This window comes from Heptranchias perlo, chromosome 34, assembly GCF_035084215.1.
Source record: "Heptranchias perlo isolate sHepPer1 chromosome 34, sHepPer1.hap1, whole genome shotgun sequence".
Lineage (NCBI taxonomy): Eukaryota > Metazoa > Chordata > Chondrichthyes > Hexanchiformes > Hexanchidae > Heptranchias > Heptranchias perlo.
Genome location: NC_090358.1, coordinates 17,268,069 through 17,288,179, shown reverse-complemented (window position 1 = coordinate 17,288,179; position 20,111 = coordinate 17,268,069). Strand labels below are relative to the sequence as shown.

Below are 20,111 nucleotides of genomic sequence, written 5' to 3'. Positions count from 1 at the left end.
GAGTTATATGAATGAGCTGGTTAAAATAACATTAATTTCACACACTCGCAAACAATTCACTGTTTCAATATCTGAACAAGAGCACAAAACTGAATTTATTTAGGTTTGATAGTTAGAAGGCTTAAGAGGTCAACACAAGAACACTGTCAGTCAGATTGTTGAATCATAATGTTTGAATGTGTCACTGATTTGAAGTACACTAAGATGAACACAGATCATTTTTACTATATAGAGAATATTATATAAATATCCAAGAGCAGTTGAGTTACCTGAAGCTCAGCTTGCTTTTGTTTGAGCTGCTGGTTCTCTTTTCTTATTTTATCCATAAGTTCTGTCAGTGTAAGCAGCATGTCCGGTTTTTCCTTTATGTCTTCCAAAAGTTCCTCAGTTTCATCCTAATTTGTAACATGGCAGCTATCAGTGAGTATATGATGGCTGCACGTACCACTGTTTATATTTTTGTATCAGTGAAATCAAGTTCATTAAAAATGATTGGTACTTTTGTGGAATAAGATGGTGGCTACTTACCCTAAACTTAACACCACCCCCCCACCCCACGCTTGTCCTCCTTCTGAATGCATTGACTGTTTGTTTCGGTACAGTCATATGACACTGTTCGCCTTCCGGTTAAGTGGCCATTACTCGTGAGTAAGCATTGACAAACTATATACCACAGAGGACATCACTGCCCAGCCTGATTCAGTCTTCACCAAACATCCACAAACATGCACTTACAGCTGGGATTGCTGCATAGTGAACAGGAGTGAAAACCCCAGGCAATTTTCCTCTCCGTAACTCTGAGATACTGGACAGAGGCACCCCTACCGCTGCCTCATCCGAGATAAGCTCACTTCAGACAGACCCGAGTTTGAACCAAAGACCTTCCAGTCTTCAAAACACAGCTGCTCACTTCTTATTCATCAGGGTAGCCGTGGAGCCCACTAATTCTGATAGAACTGAATCTCATTTGGATGAAACTTTTTCTAAATAAAACACCATTTCTATTCACAGTGATGTAAAATATTATGGAAGTCAATTCGATAAGATCTAACCTTGCTGATCTTTTAATTAATGGTCATTGAAGATAACATTCCCGACCCTCTAGCATTGAACAAAATTGCAATGAGAAGCACGAGGGAGTGTTAAATAATCCAGAACAAAGCCTTATCCTTGAATGAAATAACTGAGTAGTTATGTTTATTGCAGCTGCAAATCAAGTACAACATTTTTTTGAAATTGGTTGATATTAGCTATTGCTGGAATCCATCACAATCAAAGGGAAATCTCACCAAAATCCACATGGAATATTTTGAAAATCTGTGGAACTCATGTTCTTAACAAAAATAGCAGATTTTGTTTTAGTATATAGAATATCTCACAAAGCTGAAATAAAGATATTGGGGGCTTTTCGTGCTTTTGGGACTGGGACATATAAAATTGATTTACCTCCTTATTGGCTCAATCTTCACTCAAGTGTTGATTCTAATTTTCACTGGTAAAAACCAGACTTATTTGACAGATGAGTCAGATATTGGGAAAAGTCAAAAAAATCTAACAGCACGAATGGAATGATTGCCAGATATCCTGGAATGTTATTTTAACTTTGTGCAATTGGGTCAACTGGTCAAGTGAAGTGTTAAGTCAGCTATTCCACTGAATTTATTGGTACGGGTGGGACAGGCAGCTATTTATAATGCAGGGCAAATTATTTTAAGTAGCAAGCTTATCATTGTACAGCATCAAGTAGCCAAAAGTATTTTTTGTTATGGACAGAAAAAATCTGCAGAAACGGCTAAAATCAAATCCTACTGAAGATCAACTTTGTTTTGGTAGACAAGAGCAAAGCTGAACTAGGCAACACTGCTTAATATCATCTCATTAACAAGGCTGCTGGAAAACTGCTGCTTGATTTTTAAATCATTGAATCTGCAAAAATCATCCCCGCTCCATCAAAGGAAAATAAATCATGCTGCTCCACTCCCCAACTCAATCTATACTGTATGCTGTGGGCAGAAATTCCTGACCTTGATAGTTTTGGGGCCGGGGGGAGGGGGGGAAAGAGAGAAGGAGGAAGAAAAAAAAGAGTGCCAGCATGAACTGGGGAAAAGAGCAGAGGTGCCAGAATCAATTCGGGAGAGCTGGGAAAAGAGTGTCAGTGTAAACTGGGGGTGGGGGGGGGGGAGGGGGGGAAAGAGAAGAAGAGTGCCAATATGAACTGAAGGGGGGAAATAGTGGTTGCATGAACTTTGGGTGGGTAGATGAGAAGTGCGGCTACATGATCCAGCCAGGAAGGGAGGGGGATTAATAAAATAATTTGACAGTCAGGAATCGCAAAAGCGAGTACCAATCCACAATAGCCCACAATTTGCAAAAAAATGAGTGACAATCCTTGCAACTTTTGCCACAATTTTTCAGTGGCCCTGCTCATCAATCAGATCTCCATTAACAATCTCTGACACCTTTCCAAAAGTTGCGTAACAATGAAAGCCGTCTGACAGTGAAAAGCACCTTGCATTTTTACTAAGAAGTGATATCAGAAATTGCACTGCATCAGAAAGTTATTCTCCACTCAAACCACTACTTCTGAGGCACCAATCAATCTGCTTCTAGAAATACTGAATGCAAGTATAAAATACTCAGTCTACTAAAAGAGCATCAATATTTTACTATTTTATTGAGACTTATTGTACTGGAGATTCCATTTATTCAGCTGGAGTGAGGATTATACACAGGCCTGTAATGACTTTACGTGTCTACTTACTACCCACCTTATTGTCTGTAAATGCTTCTTGATCCTTTTGACACTGAAAGAGATCATCCTTAACATCATTCAACTTATCTTCATGGATTTTCTTCACCATTTTCTGTTGTTCCTGTATTTGGGTCGTCCCTGCAATCAGCCAAAAGAAAATACACCATGGCACTATCAAAAAGACAGATTTTTGGATTTTCCCTCATCAATACATTACTGGCTGGTTACTGGACAAGTACGAAAGATCCATCATTCACAAGTAGCACAAGCAAATGATGATATAGTGCTGATTTGTGAAATAAATGCAGTAATGTTTAACTATTGATACAATAAACCTGAGGGATAAATAGAATCATAGAATATTTACAGCACAGGAAGAGGCTGTTCGACCCACCTAGCCCGTGCCGGCTCTTTCTAAGAGCAATCCAGTTAGTCCCATTTCCCCACTCTTTCCCAACTTTGCTAAGTTTTCTTCATGTATATCTGGTAGTTGATATCTCATTGGCTGTAATTTGTCCCATCCGGTCATTGCAATTTTATATACTTATGTTTAGGTACGCATTCATTCTCTTCCCTCCCCCCCCAGCTCCTGATGATAAATATCAATCACAAATACAATGATGTGCACAGAATAAAATAGATTCTGCATGTTGCATTTTAATAAATAATTATTTCCATGAACTCAGCGTGTAGATAGATTTCACGAGAATAGGATTGTTTGAGTCTTTGCTTTTGCATACTATACAGATTGTACAAAATGAACAAAATAAATAAAACAATGACCCAGTAAGAATATGCTGGCAGATATTAAGCTACAAATTCATACCACACTAAATGATATTTGAGATTACCCATTTGCATTATTTAATTCTCTCTCTTTATGCTAGGTACAGTGTTACATTGGAACAGTGTGCTCCACTGGAGGAATAAACTTCAGTTATTCCCTCACATACTTGAACAATGTCTTAACCTGCACAGTGAAGTCCAGCACAAAACTCTCTATTCTAACTAATCTAGCAATTCAAAGGTTCGGGTTAAAGTTTGTTTCTCTTTTTCCACATTTCAGGTAAAGATTTTGTTCTGCTTTTGTCTGACACTTAAAAATATTCCATTTTTGATCTTTTTAGACACATACCTTTTAATTTAGGTAATTTTTCCTGATGTAAATGATTCTCTTATTTCTTCAAGTCCTCTTGGATTCACATCTCTGCTACCAAGATGCAGGCAGGCTACACCTAGACCTCAATCAGTGCCCCTTTTGACTGGCCACTAGAAGACACGAGATACTACCCAGGTGGCATACTTCCCCATCCCTGTTCCTATTCATTGGGCATTGAGCATTAGTACTGCAATTCTTAGCACTGCCATGCCATCTTATTTTTTATGCTCATTAAAGCGGCCGGGTATGTTTTTTAAACATTCTTGTATTACTAAAAGAAGTTGCTTTTTTTTAATAAAAGCACCATCTCTAAATATTTGCTGATACTCGCTTTGTTTCAAAAGTAATTCACTATGTGAAGCATTATATTTTAATGTGATTCGGCATTAGAAAAATGCAAGCGTAATCGAATTTTACCATACATATCTCAGTGTCCATATTTATTTAAAGCACTTGTCTCAAGCTTCAAACAAATTGCCCCAACATCCAGAAAAGTCACCTTGTTAATAACTGATGAGCAACCAATTTTACATTGTGTACATACAGAGCTCAGGTTCTATACCTGTACTGCACCGCTGAGGGTATATTTCCCACTGATTTGCACAGACCTGTTCACTAAAATTAGCAGCCAGAGGAAAATATACTCCTCAATGGACTGGTCTAATCTATGCTGCCACATCATTGCAGGACACATTCACAAAAGTAAATTTTTTGCACCTGTTGCACACTAGACATGTATTCACATCACATATCTGGGGTTGGGGGAGGGGGGGGGGTTGGAAGACACAGCATTCAGTGGCACCAGCAGAAAAACTGCCCCAAAACTAATCTAGTTAAAAGTAGTACTGATTTGAGATGCACAATGTGGATTTAAACCACATACTGATCTCTAAAGAACAGCATAAAACAGAACATAAAATTTTATTCAGTCGTGTCTCCATGATTTTGGTTTCTATTTTCAACAACGTTGTGATTCTTTGTGGTGCGCCCCTGGCAGATTTAGAGAATAAAATCCTTTACTTTAATAAATGCACTCAAGTAAATCTAAACAAATAACTCAGGGATTCTAGTCACAAATGAGTTAATAATCTATCATGCAATTGGGGATCAGAGAACTATGAGTGGCAGTTCTCCTGATGGCCTAGTGGGAAAAGGTACCGGATGAAGTACCAAGCCATATAGACCAGAAGGTCCCAGCTTTGATCCTTGATCTATGCTGAGTTAGTGAATCTCTGTCAGGGTGGCAGTTGGAGTGCTAGATTTGGCCTCAGCGCTCCGAGATTGGTAAAGATAATTGATTTCTTTCCAGCAACCTCTGCAGGAAAGGGCACGTGTGAGGACATCAGGTAAGAACAGGATCAAATTTAGCTTGGTCTCTCCACATTGAATAAACAGACAATGCTCACCATTCAGGCTTACACATTAAAATTGGCTAACTATCTGAGGTACCAGACAGCTGCCAGCAGCTATTGGTTAGGGGGAAAAAAGGGAGAACAAACGCACACAATAAAACAGCAAGCTGTAAACAATGGCTCCCTAATTTAGGAATACTGCAGATAAATGAATTATGTTTAAGTCACATCAGAGTGATAATTTTTTCTAATTTGCTACTACTCTGAATTATACTATGTTATGAAACTCATGTTACTTTTAAAATGATTTGAATGCTTTTATTTTAAGTGCCCTCTATCTGGAAATAAGTCACTAATACTTTTCAATGGCAGCGGGAACCACAGTCATTGTGCTTCTTGCTAGCCACATTAGACTGCATTGTAAAACAAAATCTGGTGGGACAGGGAGGAAAGAACAGGTTAGTGGGACATTGGTTTTAATCCTGCCTGGTCTGATGGGACAGAAGTCTCCTCTCTCTACCAACTGCAAGGGTCTGACACAATAATGAACAGGGCAATCTCAAGTCAGCTTCTAGTGAGCATGGTCCACACCTCAAAAGGGCCCACAATTTTGCATGCATTATAGGACGTTCAAAATTCACACTGATGTGCTTATAAGGTTTGCAGTAGATAGTGTGGGGGTTAAGGCACATTGCCAGGCTAGAGCACGAGCAGGAAATAAATACTGCTACACTACGGAGAGACAACCATCACCTAGGGGAAAATAAATGTGTGAGTAAGTGTGTGAGAGAGAGAGACAGAGACAGACAGACAGAGACAGAGAGACAGAGTATGAACATGCACTAATATTGCATTTCCAAGTGGCAAGTAATTCCCAGATGTATTCTATACTGCTGAAATTCTAATTAATTATGGTATAAACTTAAAATATACATTTTAAAAGCAATTTTTTAAAAAAAAAGTTTAATGGGGGCTATCAAGAGCAAGGATGGCCCTCTCATACTCCCCATTATTTCAAATGAGCTTCGTCTCACCCCTCTTCAGAGGCAACTGGCTGCCATCTTGAAAGTCTCCTAAACAGGGATTAAGTATTAAATTCGCAGGTTAGTCTCAACCCCAAATGCAATTTATTTCAACAGAGACTTGATATAAATACAACAAAATGTAAATATTTGCGCAAGTTTACAATCAATCAATCAGCTATGTGCACACTTTACTGTCTCAGTTCAATATGACAGGCAACTGCAAGTGTAGCAGTATCATTTCAATTACCACCACACAAGTGTAACTTCACAACGTATTCCTGTGCAATGATTTAAGGTACATTGCAGCATGTGCAACATTGTAAAACCTGGCATACTGGTCACTTTTTACCAGTGTAAAATTTATATCCCAGAGTTTGCAAATCCTAAAAAGCTTTGTGAAGGTTTGATTTATGCACTCTATTTCACTGCATTTATTTTGGATTTCTATAATCAAGTCATAGATGTAAAACTCCATTTGATAACTTACCGATAATTGTATTTGGGGCCACAAAGGAAACAACTGTTACAGTTTCAAATAGGCTTTTGGGTGGGTATTTGGATTTTTGTTACAGGGACAGAAGGACTAGGAGAAAAACAGTCATAGTGCTTGCAACTAAATATTGAGGATATATGTAACAGTGCCAGTTTCAAGACCACATATGTGATACAAAGTAAGTATCCTTAGAATTGAAAAATCTAAAAAACTGTTAAAATAACTAAGAAGAGTTCTTTTTAGGATCCAGTTAGTCACTTGAGAAATTATTGTTCTTGTCATCCATCTATGTTTTTTAGTTCAATTTTAATGCATTGATTTACAATTGTCATATAAATAAGAGTAAAACTTCTTTGAATGTGTACAGTTTATATAAATTGCAAAAATCAAAATAAAACCTCAATTAGGAATGTCACTATATGATTGTATGGTGGCACTTTTTTAAAAAAAAAGTTTGTACATAATAAATCCAAACAAAAAGTAGTGTGGATTTGAATATCAATGTTATTAGCACATCCTAATATTAATTGTATCTAGATTTTCCAATTTCATTTTCACTTTTTGTGAAATATTAAACGCAAGCAAATGAGTTCACAAGCTTTTTCCATCACTTTGTGAAGAAAACCATGCAAAGTAATTTTACAGATCTTCACAGCAACACTTATTTTACTGAAAGTTCATGCACAAATAATCAAACATAAAATTATATCTTTCTATATCAAATATATACATTCAAATTGTATTCTAAAAATACTTGATTTTTTTGCATGCTACAGGAAAAAAAAACTGGACAGATTACAAACGTCATACATTACACCAACTAATCTATATAAATATGTACATGCTTTATGCAAACAAACTTGAAAAAATGTTAGGGGCATTTGATGCTGTATGTAGACAGCCAACCAATATTAAACCATATTTTACATGCTTTCAAGTAGCAACTCAAATCCTGATGTCCAGTACAAGAAAACCTCATCTTGGCCACTGCAAGTATTACCACTAGCTCCAGTGGATGACTATGTATGTAATCTCTTCAACTGCTGTAAATAACAAGTTTTTTTAAAAATGGGCTACACAGTGTTACAGAATACTTGAGGCACCGCCATGTGGTGCTTGAAATGATGGGATGTAAACCTGATCCAGTCCGCTCTGTTGAGTTATCAGTCTCACATGCTCTAGTGCGGGTATCACCACCCAAGATCGCCATTTCCCTACGGGGCAGGGTGCAAGTTGAAAATCTCACACATCTTATGAGACTATCACAAAAGTGGGACAGATAGAAGATTGTGACCGTGCCTGTCCTATTGGCCAAAGGTGTATATTTCCCATGAAGAAATGAGGAAAAGAAAAATATTAGGTACAACATACCCTTGAAATCTAAAAATAAAAATAGGAGTTATGATTTCCGTACTGCACACATTTAGACAGCTGGGACTTACTGGTGTTCATCTTATTAGAAACAAGTCATTAATTTGTTTTTAAAGAACTGACAAAACAAAAACAAACTGTCTTGACATAAAAAAAACTCATTGGGAGCACATTAGAGCAATAAAACTTGCAGCATCAAGAAAGGTTCCGAGACTCTAGTTACTACTGCATTGCATGTAAATTTGATTAAATATTTCCACACAATTTTTATGACTTTGGTTATTGTACTCACTGCCTTTCTTACCTTCAAATTCACCTGAAAATACATAAAAAACTAACCATAAACCAAAATATAGAACATAAAGTTGCACGTCACAACGTACCAGAATGGCTTTTAAACTGACTGCATTACACGGCAAAATATGCAATGTCGCTGGAAGATTCGATAGCTCAGTCCACTAAAGTCACACAGATGAGCACGTGACCAGTTTTCCTCGTGCAATTCAATTGACTGCGTACATCCCATGACTGGACGTTTCATTTTTTTTAAAGTATGCTCTACAATAATAGCCAGAACATATACCTTTCTAATTAAAGGCAGACTCTCATTCCTTCATCTCCTTACTTTACTTTTTAGCAAACAAATAAAAATGGGTATACTCTAATGACTGGCTTCCGGTTCCTGGAGCAGTAAAGGATGACATCTCAGTACCTAGTACAATGCTCCCAGCAGCATCTACTGTATTCAACTACTTATACAGGAGCTTTCTAAAATCTACTGCACGTAAATCCTCAAGATGGAAATTCCCAATCAAGCTACAACTATTCATGATTTTTTTAAAAATCTATCTTCCACATTCTGGCAACCAACAATGACCAAGATGTAGCAAAACATAGTTCTATCCAGCCAATAAGACCATTCTCCCACCTACCCTGAACAAAGATTGTACTCTGCAGATACCTTTGTAAACTTCAATGTTGCCTTGTTATTTCCTTTCTTCGTCCTGAACTTTTGATGTAGCCCTCTTTTTTTGTAAGGCTCATACACTTCCCAGATTGACAGGAAAGGGGAGAAAAGGAGACCAGCAGCAGCTATTGCCCGAATCATGGCAGAATTGAAGAAATCTAATTCTGTTTGCTTCACTTGGTGATGCCACAAAGTTAATAAAAGGGAAGAAAACCAAACTGGTGTAACCACAAGACTGCACTATCCAAAGTTACAGCACAACTTAGTTTTACTACTGGTCTGGCCTTCTATGCATCCTCCCATCCCTCTACTCCAGTATCCATGCTAGAGTCTTCAGCTGCCTTCACCTCAAACTCTGGAACTCTCCCCTAAACCTCTCTGCCTTGCTACTTCTCTCCCCACTTTCAAAAGCCTTCTCAAAATTTCTATCTTCGATCTTTTCTCCTAATTCTCCGATTACAGCTCAGTTTCCATCTCCTCTTCACCTTTTCTCTTCTGTGGAGCGCCTTGGCACATTTACTACAGCAAAGATGCTATATACATGCAAGTTGATTCTGTTAAACTTACCATAGAAATGTCCAAATCCCATGCTGAAAGCGATAACCAGTGCAAGTAAAATGCATTTATTCAGAGTGGTATTGAACCGATGTTGCTGCTGTTCCCCGTCCACCACATCCTCACCAGGTCTATCCTCAGCTTCGGAAGAAGACAGTGTTCTTTTTCGAATACGTCGTCTTCGCAGCATGGGGCTGGATTTACCACTGGTTTCATCACTACTTGATTCATCTCTGCTTCCTTCAATTGCTGATACTGAAAAAGAAAGACATTATAAAGATTACGTCGGGTACAGTATAATACGCATCAGTGCAATGAAGTCTACCTGTGGTTATATCTAATTTATCACGTAAGACAATGGTATAATTTAAAAAGCTTTCTAAAAGGGAAAAAAGACTCCATCCCCTGCTCATCTTAGTGACTCCTATCCCTGCTCAATGCTGACGATGAAATTCTAGCCAAAATCCTAGCAACCAGGTTGGTTGTGGTTGCCCTGTTCCTTGTTAACACTGAATCAAACGGGGTTTATACAAGGCTGTCACTCAGGAAACAACACTGGACACCTGATCCACGTGGTACACCACTGTAGAAGCACCAACAAGCTGACCTAGATACAGAAAGGCACTTGACTAGGTGGAGTGAGATTCCCGCTCACTGTACTCAGGTGAATGGCCTTTGGTGTTGTGTTCAGAAAGTGGATCCGTTCATAGACTCAATCTCCACATCTACCATGTGCATTCAGCTCCCCCACATTTCCCCTTCAATGCAGGAATCAGAGAAGGATGTCCCTCATTTTTGCTTCAAACTTGAATTAAGTCACACATGAAACATACACTGTAATGTCAAATGCACAAGGGGCAATAACATTAACACTGTACATCTCACTTCAAAACTTCACAAGCAAGATAAACAAGTTGGCACATTAATCTTTTAAACAATGCATCAGTCAGGCTAGTCAAGATAAGGAACTTCCTTCTCCCCAGTGGATTATTCTGCCCCTCCCCAAACCTTTACACAATACTCAGAGGGAAAAAAAATTATAACCCAGCTCAGTTCAGTTAACAACTTACACTCCTAACACCTTCGAAGTAGCAAACTGCCCCAATGCACTTCACAAAAGCTGGGGCAAGAGTCATTGAGCAGGTTAGAGGAAGTGGCCAAAGGAATGGTCGAAGAGGTAGGTTTTAAGGGGGCATTTGAAGGTGGATAGAGATGTAGCAAGGTGGAGGGATCCTCTGGGCCATAGGATGGAGTTGTTCAAATCAAAATCTTGGCTACTTTGTATTTGTGATGCATTCCCATCTTAGTCATTGGATCATATTACTGTTCATATGGTTTATTACAATCAGCTCTATTAAAGCGAATGTATATTTTAGAATTTTTTCAGATTTTGTTTGTATCCACTACACTTGATGCAGTGTCTCAGCTTTACACTTCTGATGATTTTGTGTTTTGATATTAAGGCTTGTCAGCTATTTATGAAAGCATAAGGAAGTGAATTCCAGAGTGTAAGACAAGGTGGCAGAAGCCTCTGCCACCAGAGAGGGACCATGGGGAGGAAATATGCACAGTAGGTAAGATTCATAAGAGCAGAGGTTGCAAGCTGAGATTTAGGACTGGCCGATGTGCCAAGGTCATGGAGGGATTTGTAAACACGGGCAAGGGCTTGAAATCAATTCACTGAGGGATGAGGAGCCCATGAGGTCGGTGAGGACTGAGTTGTTGGATCAGTAGGATGTAGTATAGGATAAGATGCGGCAATTGAGTTCTGAATAAGTTGGACTTGTGTAGGATGGAAGCTTGATTGTACTGTTGGAAAAGTCAGGCCTGAAGGTGACAGAGTCATGGATAAGAGTTCCAGAGACAATGGGAGGGAGGTAGAAACAGAGGTAGGTAATGATTCTGAGGTGGTAATAAGTGGTCTTGATGACGGATGTGGAGTTTGAAGCTTGACTCAGGATTGAGCAGGACACTGAGGTTACGCACTGTTGGGTTCAGCCTGAGGAAGCAGTTGGAAGGGATGGAATCAGGAACGAACACCCAGAATTTGTAATGAAAACTTAACAGGTTGGTATTGGTTTTGCCGATGTTTAGCAAGAGGAAGTTCCAGCTTAACGGCTTGAATTTAGATAAGTTGTGAAACAGTAGTTATGGAGTTTAGGGCAGTGGCAGAGAGAGATAAAACTGCATGTCATTGGAACACATGCAGAAGCTAACTCCATGCTTATGGATAATGCCAACAGAGTAGCAGTATATAAATGAGGAATAGGAATGAGACGTAACAGTGGGGCACTCTGGATGCAACTGTGTGGAGGCAGGGGGAGAAGCCATTGCAGGAGATGTGCTATGTAGAAACAGGTAGGAATGGAACCATGAAAAGGAAAATGCCATGAAGATGGAGAGGTAATGGAGGAAGATAGAGTAGTTGACCATATCAATGGTTGCAGAGAAGTCAAGGAGGATAATGTGTCATGTTCCAGGCAAATAGGATGAGTAGAAGCTAATGAAAAAATGATAATGATACACCAACCTGAAATGCAAGCAACTCAAAATAAAAAAAGGTACTGACTGAAAAAGCTGTGGAGATGATTCAAAAAGTAGGCAAAGATGTTACAAATATTCAGGAAGCAAAGGAGGAAGCATTTATAGCATATTCTCAGGATATCCTAAAGCATTACACAGCCAATGAATGAATTGCATTTTGAAGTGTAGTTACTGTTATGTAGGCATATAAACGATCAAGTCTGAAAATTCTACAATAGATTTAATTGGGTTGAGCACATATATGCTACATTGAGCACAGAGCAAGGATCAAACCCTCAGCAATCCCTTGACTTCGTGACTGTTTTCAGTTTTTAAAAAAAAATCACTGATTTTAAAATAAAACTATATTAATTCCTACCGACTGCTTTTGAGCAAACTTGGGAGTAAATGATACCTTTGTAATAAATGTTCACAAAGCTCTGGAGTTGCCAGCAAAGCAATAATTTGAAAAGCATTAACATGGTCTGCTGCTGTCATCGTTGTATCTCATTAGACATGATTCGGAGCAACTTCCATTTACATTTTGCTTGGGAGCCAAAATTAGATACACAGGCTGATGCCTAATGAATGAGTACCAACCGTAACAGATGCTCTTCTGAAGTTGAAATTAAGGTACACCATTGAAGCATTGTACCTGCAACTTTATCCTGCATCCATGTTATTCCTAGGAATTGGCTGTGCACCTGGTTAGAACATGTTTTTGCACCTGTCCTTTGGTTTGAATTTAATCCAGCCTGATGAGACGAGACTCTCTTGCCTCTATTAGTTTTAAAGGTTCTAAGTGAACTTGGCCAGTTCCTAGTGACCACAAGTCCATAAAACAAAATTCCCATGATTGGGAACAATTTGCAGCATGCTCAACTTAGGAAATGGAAGTGTTATGCTTTTCAGCAGGAAGTGCTCTTCTGAAATCAGACTTAAAAAGACTATTGTTGGGCCAGTGTAAGAGTTTTACCCTGTAACGAAACTGTGCTATGTTTGTTCTGGGAGTACTCGTTGTTGATAGGTTGCAAAAACATTCCATTTCTAGCACTAATGTTTCCCACCTTGATGAACATGAAGTTACTATTAAACAAATCAATATACTGACCCACACACAGGTTTCCTGGACAATTCTGGACAAGACATCACAAAATCTCATTCCTTGCACAATATGCTTTCTTTCATCATTCACAGTACAAATAAAAATAACAGATAATTTTAGATAGTAAGTGTAAATAAAATGTAAAGCCATTTGCAGGTTAGACTATTAGGACAGTTGTGCTGGGCTCAGTTTAAAAAAAGGAGAATAAACAACACTCCTATGAATCATTATTAGTCACCCTGCACAAGCAAGCCTACTGGTTCAGTTTGATCACACCACTTGGGAAAATCAGATTGCCAGACAGATGCTCTTTCAGCTGATTACTCAATTCTTTTACATGTTCTGGAATCTTCCAAAGCTGCTCCAGACAAAAAAAAACTGACATCACTTTCCTGAAGTACAGATCACACATTCATTTTTTTAAAAAATGGAAGTGTAATTATTAATCAAATCTTATTTGGAAAGATTGCAAAGGTTTGTTTACTTTAGTAACTAAGAAAAGATCATAATACAAATATAGAAGTCCAAGTATTAGACAGCAATCAAAATACAAAGAAAGTTTGCCAGGAAGAATAGTTGAGGTCGGAACACTGGACTCATTTAGGAAACTAGATTCTGTAATGGAAGATGGTACAGTTGGTGTTCTGCAAGGCTGAGATTAAATAGGCCAAAGGGCCTTCTTCGTCTGAACCTACCTTCTGAAATTAGGCCTCCATCCAGTTCTGGATTTTCAGAATCAGACAAAAGAAAAAATCACCTATTTAAATCTGTAAATAGAGAGCAGGATTGTATAGACACAGTTTACCATTTCCCAGTTCCTCATACCCAAATATTCATCTGAGAACAAACTTGCCCCAGGGAAGCCCAAGTGCAAATATTTGAGAGTTAAAATTAGAACGTAAGCTTAGGTTTCCAATTGAAAAGCTCTGGAGTTGGGGCAAAAACAAGTTAATTTTGACAATACATAAAATAGTCCTGGACAAACTGATGTATATATTTTTAGAACTCAGGACAAGAAAAAAATCCAAATTTGATAGACAAAAGCTAATAAATAGCTTCTGTGACAAACAAGCATGATTAATTTTAATACTACTGTACTGCTAGCTGGTTATGATTCAAACATGTTTCTTTCCTATAGTTGCCAATTTTAGAGAAACTGACTCAGGAGAGAACAGAGCAGAGGGGTTAGGCACTTTACCACAGAGAGTGAATAAAGAGAAAAAGAAATGACGTTAGAAAAAAAAATAAGCAGCCGTATTTTCTTACTGACACACAACTAATTTCTAAAAACAGCAGTGGGAGAGGCTGGCATCAGATCAATTTTCCTAATTCTCACTTCCTAAATAACAGATCACTTCCAGTGAAGAAAATGTTGAAATATATGTACCACACCAACAACTTGCATTTATATTGTGCCTTTAACATAGTAAAACAGCCCAAGGTGCTTGACAGGAGCATTATCCGACAAAAATTGACACCAAGCCAAAGAACATTAGGACAGGTGACCAAATGCTTGGTCAAAAAGGTAGGTTTTAAGTAGTGTCTTAAAAGAGAGAGAGGTGGAGACAAAGAGGTTTTGGAGAGGGAATTCCAGAGCTTGGGGCTTAGATCACTGAAGGCATGGCTGCCAATGGTGGGATGAAGGAGGTGGAGGATGCACAAGAGGTGAGAGTTGGAGGAACACAAAGTAAATCATTTAAATGATTATGTAGTGTAAATCATTTAAAATTCTACTTAGTTTGATAAGAAGTATTTTTATTTAAATAAACTAAGATTATGCCTACTTTCCTTCTCATTTTAGGCCACCACCAATAACAACTCACATTATATGGTGCCATTAATGTAGGAAAATTCCACGGCGCTTCATAGAAGTGTAATCAGACAAAAATTGACACGGGCGATAGGTCAGTGGGACTTGGCGTGGGTTGGAATATGGGCAGCAGAGTTTTGAATGAGCTCCAATCGCGGAGGTAGGTGATGTTATGGAGGTGGAAGTAGGTGATCTTTGAGATGGAGAGGATATGGGGTCAAATAGGACACCGAGGTTGCAAACAGTCTTGTTCAGCCCGAGACAGTGGTCAGGGAGGAAGATGGAATCAGTGGCAAGGAAATGGAGTTTGTCAGGGGATTGGGTGGAGGGAGGGCAGGGGGGGGGCGGAAAGAGGGGGCTGCTGAAGACAATGGCTTTGGTTTTCCCAATGCTTAATTGGAGGAAATTGTGGCTCGTCGAGGACTGGATATTGGACACGCAGGCTGACAACACAAAGGCAGTGGAGAGGTTGAGTGAGGTGGTGGTGACGGAAAGCTGGGTGTTGTCAGCTGACGACATGTCTTTGGATGATGCCACCAAGGGGCAGCATGTAGATGAGGAATAGAAAGTGGCCAAGGATAGATCCTTGGGGGACTTCAGAGGTAACTGTGCAGGGGCAGGAAGAGAAGCCATTGCAGGAGATTCAATTGGACAGAGAAGAGTGGATCCAAATGAAAACTGTCCCACTCGGCTGGACAATGGAGAAGAGGATTTGGAGGAGAATTGTGTGGAAGACTGTGTCAAAAGCTGCACATAGGTTGAGAAGAACAAGGAGCACCACGGTCGCAGTCACAGGGGAGGCCATTTGTGACTCCGATTAGGACTGTTTTAGTGCTGTGCAGAGGCAATCTATAATCCAACCTGGAACCAGTTACCAAGAGATGCATGAAAGTATGATTTGTTTGAGTTTCCTTCTTTTCTAGTAAGGAAAACACATGGCGCCTCCTCTGCAACTTGGCAAAGATAGAATGTGCATTTATCACGATTACAGTGTACATAAACATATCACCACCAGATCGTCTTGTGTTCTCTGCCATCCTTCATATTAAATTGCAGGGCAGAATGCACTGATATACTTGGTCTGAAATTGGTCTCCTAAAATTTAGTTGATGTTTCTAAAAAGGACACGATGTGCTGGGTTATCAGTTCTATTTAAAACCTACAATTTTTTTTCTTTTAAAAATGATAGTATTACGGATGGGAGCCAAATTGTGATAGTATTGAGGGGGAAGGGAGCCCAGATAATGTGGCCCCTTCTGTCAGGTACCCCCTCATCATGCTTGGAATATTAGACCTTAGAGAGGAACAAGAACTTAGAAATGGAGTGGTATGTTGAAGAGGACAGAGCTGTCAAGAATGATCTTTTCGGTGGGGGGGGGGGGGGCGGAGGGGAGGGAATGATTCTTGTGCAGAAGCGATTAAAGGAACAGGAAGTGCGTGTTATAGAATATATAAGCATGATGAGGCTGGGGGAGGAGAAAGGAGAGAAGCTACAATACAATGGGGGATGGCAAAAGTCAGGAGAAGAGGAGGTGGTGGCTGAGGCAGTCGGGCAGACAGTACCTACATTACAACAGTAACCGCAATTCAAAAGTACTTCACTGTCTGTGAGGTCATGAAACGTGCAATATAAATTCAAGCTATTTCTTTCTTTACAGATGAAGAAGTCCATAAGCTCCTTGCGAACATCAAGAGGTTCTTCATCCTCAAAGGTGTTCAGAAGGCGAGAGAGAGGCAGAGGGAAACGTCCCGACTCCAGAAAAGCATGCAGAATCTTCTCCTGCTGCAGTCGATAGGGATCGATGTCGGGGAGGAACTCAGAGAGGTGAAGGACCAGCAAGCCTCGCTCTTTGCCTCCGAGGCCTCCAAGATCATCTTCTGGTCCAGAGTCCGCTCCGTGGAGCGGAACGAGACTTGCTCGCGCTTCTTCTTCCAAAAGCTGCACAGAGAGAGCTCTGTGATCAACAGCCTGAAGGAAGAGGACGGCTCGGTCACGTCCTCGCAGCCCGACATACTGAGAATCTGCAAATCCTTTTATGCCGGACTGTACGACGCGAAGCCCACAGACAGCGCGGCCTCCCAGTCCTTCTTGTCGTCTATCACAGAGGTTCTAGACGACAGCAAGCGGGAGAGTCTGGATCATCCGCTAACTCTGGACGAACTGACAAAGGCCGTCCGTTCCTTCGAGAAGAGTAAGACTCCCAGAAGCGACGGCTTACCGGTGGAGTTGTACTCGGCTCTGTGGGACTGGATAGGCCCAGACCTGCTGGAAGTGTACGGGGGTATGCTCCTGGCAGGCAGCATGTCAGACTCCATGAGGAAAGGCATCATCACCCTCATCTACAAGCGGAAGGGGGAAGAGGGAAGAAATCAAAAATTGGCAACCCATCTCACTACTTATCGTGGACTACAAAATTCTGTCCAAGGTCATCGCCAATCGGGTCAAGTCAGCCCTGGAGGCGGTGATCCACCCCGATCAGACCTGCGCCGTACCCGGCAGGAAGATCTCTGATAGCCTGGCGCTACTCAGGGATACGATTGCCTATGTACAGGACAGGAGGGTGAACACCTGCCTGATCAGCCTGGACCAGGAGAAGGCCTTTGACAGAATATCCCACACGTACATGATGGACGTGCTCTCCAAAATGGGGTTTGGGGAGGGAATCCGCAATTGGATCCAACTGCTCTATACAAACATCAGTAGCGCAGTTTCAATCAACGGGTGGGAATCAGAAAGCTTTCCGATCAAATCTGGAGTCAGGCAGGGCTGTCCTCTCTCCTCCGTCTTGTTCGTGTGTTGCATCGAACCCTTTGCCGAGTCCATCAGGAGGGTGACGATCCCAGGCAGCGGAGGCACTCAGGTCAAGGCCTCCCTGTACACGGATGACGTCGCCGTCTTTTGCTCGGATCAGCTCTCTGTCCGCAGATTGATGAGCATCTGCGACCAGTTCGAACTGGCCTCGGGGGCCAGGGTAAATCGTAGCAAGAGCGAAGCCATGTTCTTGGGAACTGGACCGACCGATCCTTTGTCCCCTTCACCGTCAGGTCGGATTAACTGAAGGTGCTGGGGATCTGGTTCGGGGGGGCCGGGGCGTGCACCAAAAACTGGGAGGAGCGTATTTCCAAGGTTAAGCAGAAACTGGGACTGTGGGATCGACGATCCCTCTCGATTGTGGGCAAGAGCCTGGTCATCAGGTGCAAGGTGCTCTCGGTGTTGCTGTACGTGGCGCAGGTCTGGCCCATACCTCGCTCCTGCGCCGCGACAGTCACCCGAGCCATCTTCCGCTTTGTCTGGAGATCAAAAATGGACCGTGTCCGCAGGGTCACGATGTACAAATCTCCAGAGAAAGGGGGGAAAGGCATGCCCAACTTGGCCCTCATCCTGATGGCCACCTTTGTGTGCGGCTGCATCAAGCTGTGCATAGACCCTCGGTACGCAAACACAAAGTGTCACTACGTGCTGAGGTTCTACCTGTCCCCGGTGTTGAGAAGGATGGGCCTGGCCACGCTGCCACGGAACGCTCCGTCCAGCTGGACCGTTCTGCCCCACCTGTCCTTCGTGGAAAAGCTTGTGCAGAAAAACACCTTTGACCACAAGGCGATCAGCAAGTGACCCTGCGGGAAAAGGAGATGGTGGATCCTGTCGGTTGGTTCCCCGAGCAGACTGTCAATGTCATTTGGCAGAACGCCTCATCGTCAGAGCTTTCAAACAAGCACCAAGACCCAGCTTGGCTGGTGGTGAGAAGGGCCCTTCCCGTCAGGTCCTTCATGTACTCCCGGACTCTCAGCGCCACCGCGCGCTGTCCCAGAGGAGGCTGCGGTGGAGACGAGACCGTCACCCATCTCCTTCTGGAATGTGCCTTTGCAAAGAAGGTCTGGAGAGAGATGCAGTGGTATCTGTCCAGGTTCGTCCCGAGCAGTTCCGTAACACAGGGTTCTGTGCTCGACGGGCTGTTCCCGGGGACGCACACTGAGACGGACATCAGCTGCTGCTGGAAGACTATCAACTCGGTGTAAGACGCCCTTTGGTCTGCCCGAAACTTGCTGGTCTTCCAGTACAAGGAGCTGTCCTCGACCGAGTGTTGCAGACTGGCACATTCCAAGGTCCAGGACTACGTGCTGAGGGACGCACTGAGGATGGGTGCGGCCGCCGCAAAGGCTCTGTGGGGAAAGGCAACCGTTTAGAGCCTTCCCGCCATTGTATACCGAGGGGCTGCAATCAGGGAAAAACCCCCTCGGGCAGAATGTAAAATTCTAACTGATGTAATGTAACTGTAATGAATCTGTAATGAACCTGGAAAGAATCTGGAACGTACCTGTTATCAAAAATGTGCATTGAGTGTATTGCAATGAGGCACCCTAGAGTGTCATGAACTGTAATTATGTCCAATGTGTTCATTGAACTGTACTTGATGTAACCTGCAAATTGTAAAATCTGTATTGTGTACGTTTGGAATGTGATATGACAACTGTATTGTATGTATTGCTGCAAATTTTATGAATAAAGTATATTTTTTGAAAAAAAAATAAGCTCCTTGCACTTGGTATTGGCAGTAAGAAAGATGGGAGCCAGGAAAGGGGGAAGAAGGTGGGAACTGGTACTTGAAAAGAGGAGTCCAGGATCGTTCTTGCCCTCCCGGATGATTCTGGAGCAGGAGGCCTCAGTTGCTCAAATCAGATCTGGCAATGGATAACCAGGCCAGTCATGGAAAGAATCACAGATTCATAGAAAGGTTACAGCACGGAAGGAGGCCATTCGGCCCATCGAGTCCACACCGGCTCTACACAAGAGCAATGCAGCTAGTCGCACTCCCCTGCCCTTTCCCCATAACCCTGCAAATTTTTTCCTTTCAAGTACTTATCCAGTTCCCTTTTGAAGGCCATGATTGAATCTGCCTCCACCACCCCCTCAGGCAGTGCAATCCGGATCCTAACCACTCGCTGTGTAAAAAAGTTTTTCCTCATGTCACCAGTCATGCAGCTGGTGCAACTGAATCTG

The 20,111-nt window shown here is 41.5% G+C and overlaps 1 protein-coding gene across 5 annotated transcripts in view; it reads right to left on the bottom strand.

Annotated features, from left to right (window-relative positions):
- ccpg1 (cell cycle progression 1) overlaps window positions 1-20,111 on the bottom strand; it is a 58,142-nt gene that overhangs the window by 17,072 nt on the left and 20,959 nt on the right. For 2 of the 5 annotated variants that reach the window (XR_010958364.1, XM_067971530.1), the window contains exons 6-9: window positions 9,687-9,929; window positions 6,298-6,336; window positions 2,769-2,890; window positions 270-395 (exon numbers count right to left, since the gene is read on the bottom strand). Coding sequence is in view for 4 of the 5 variants with exons in the window: in XM_067971530.1 (XP_067827631.1) it covers window positions 270-395; window positions 2,769-2,890; window positions 6,298-6,336; window positions 9,687-9,929 (530 nt within the window). In the remaining variant the exon portion in view is untranslated. The remainder of the gene's footprint in view (window positions 1-269; window positions 396-2,768; window positions 2,891-6,297; window positions 6,337-9,686; window positions 9,930-20,111) is intronic. The other 3 variants (XM_067971532.1, XM_067971531.1, XM_067971533.1) reach the window with 3 other exon arrangements.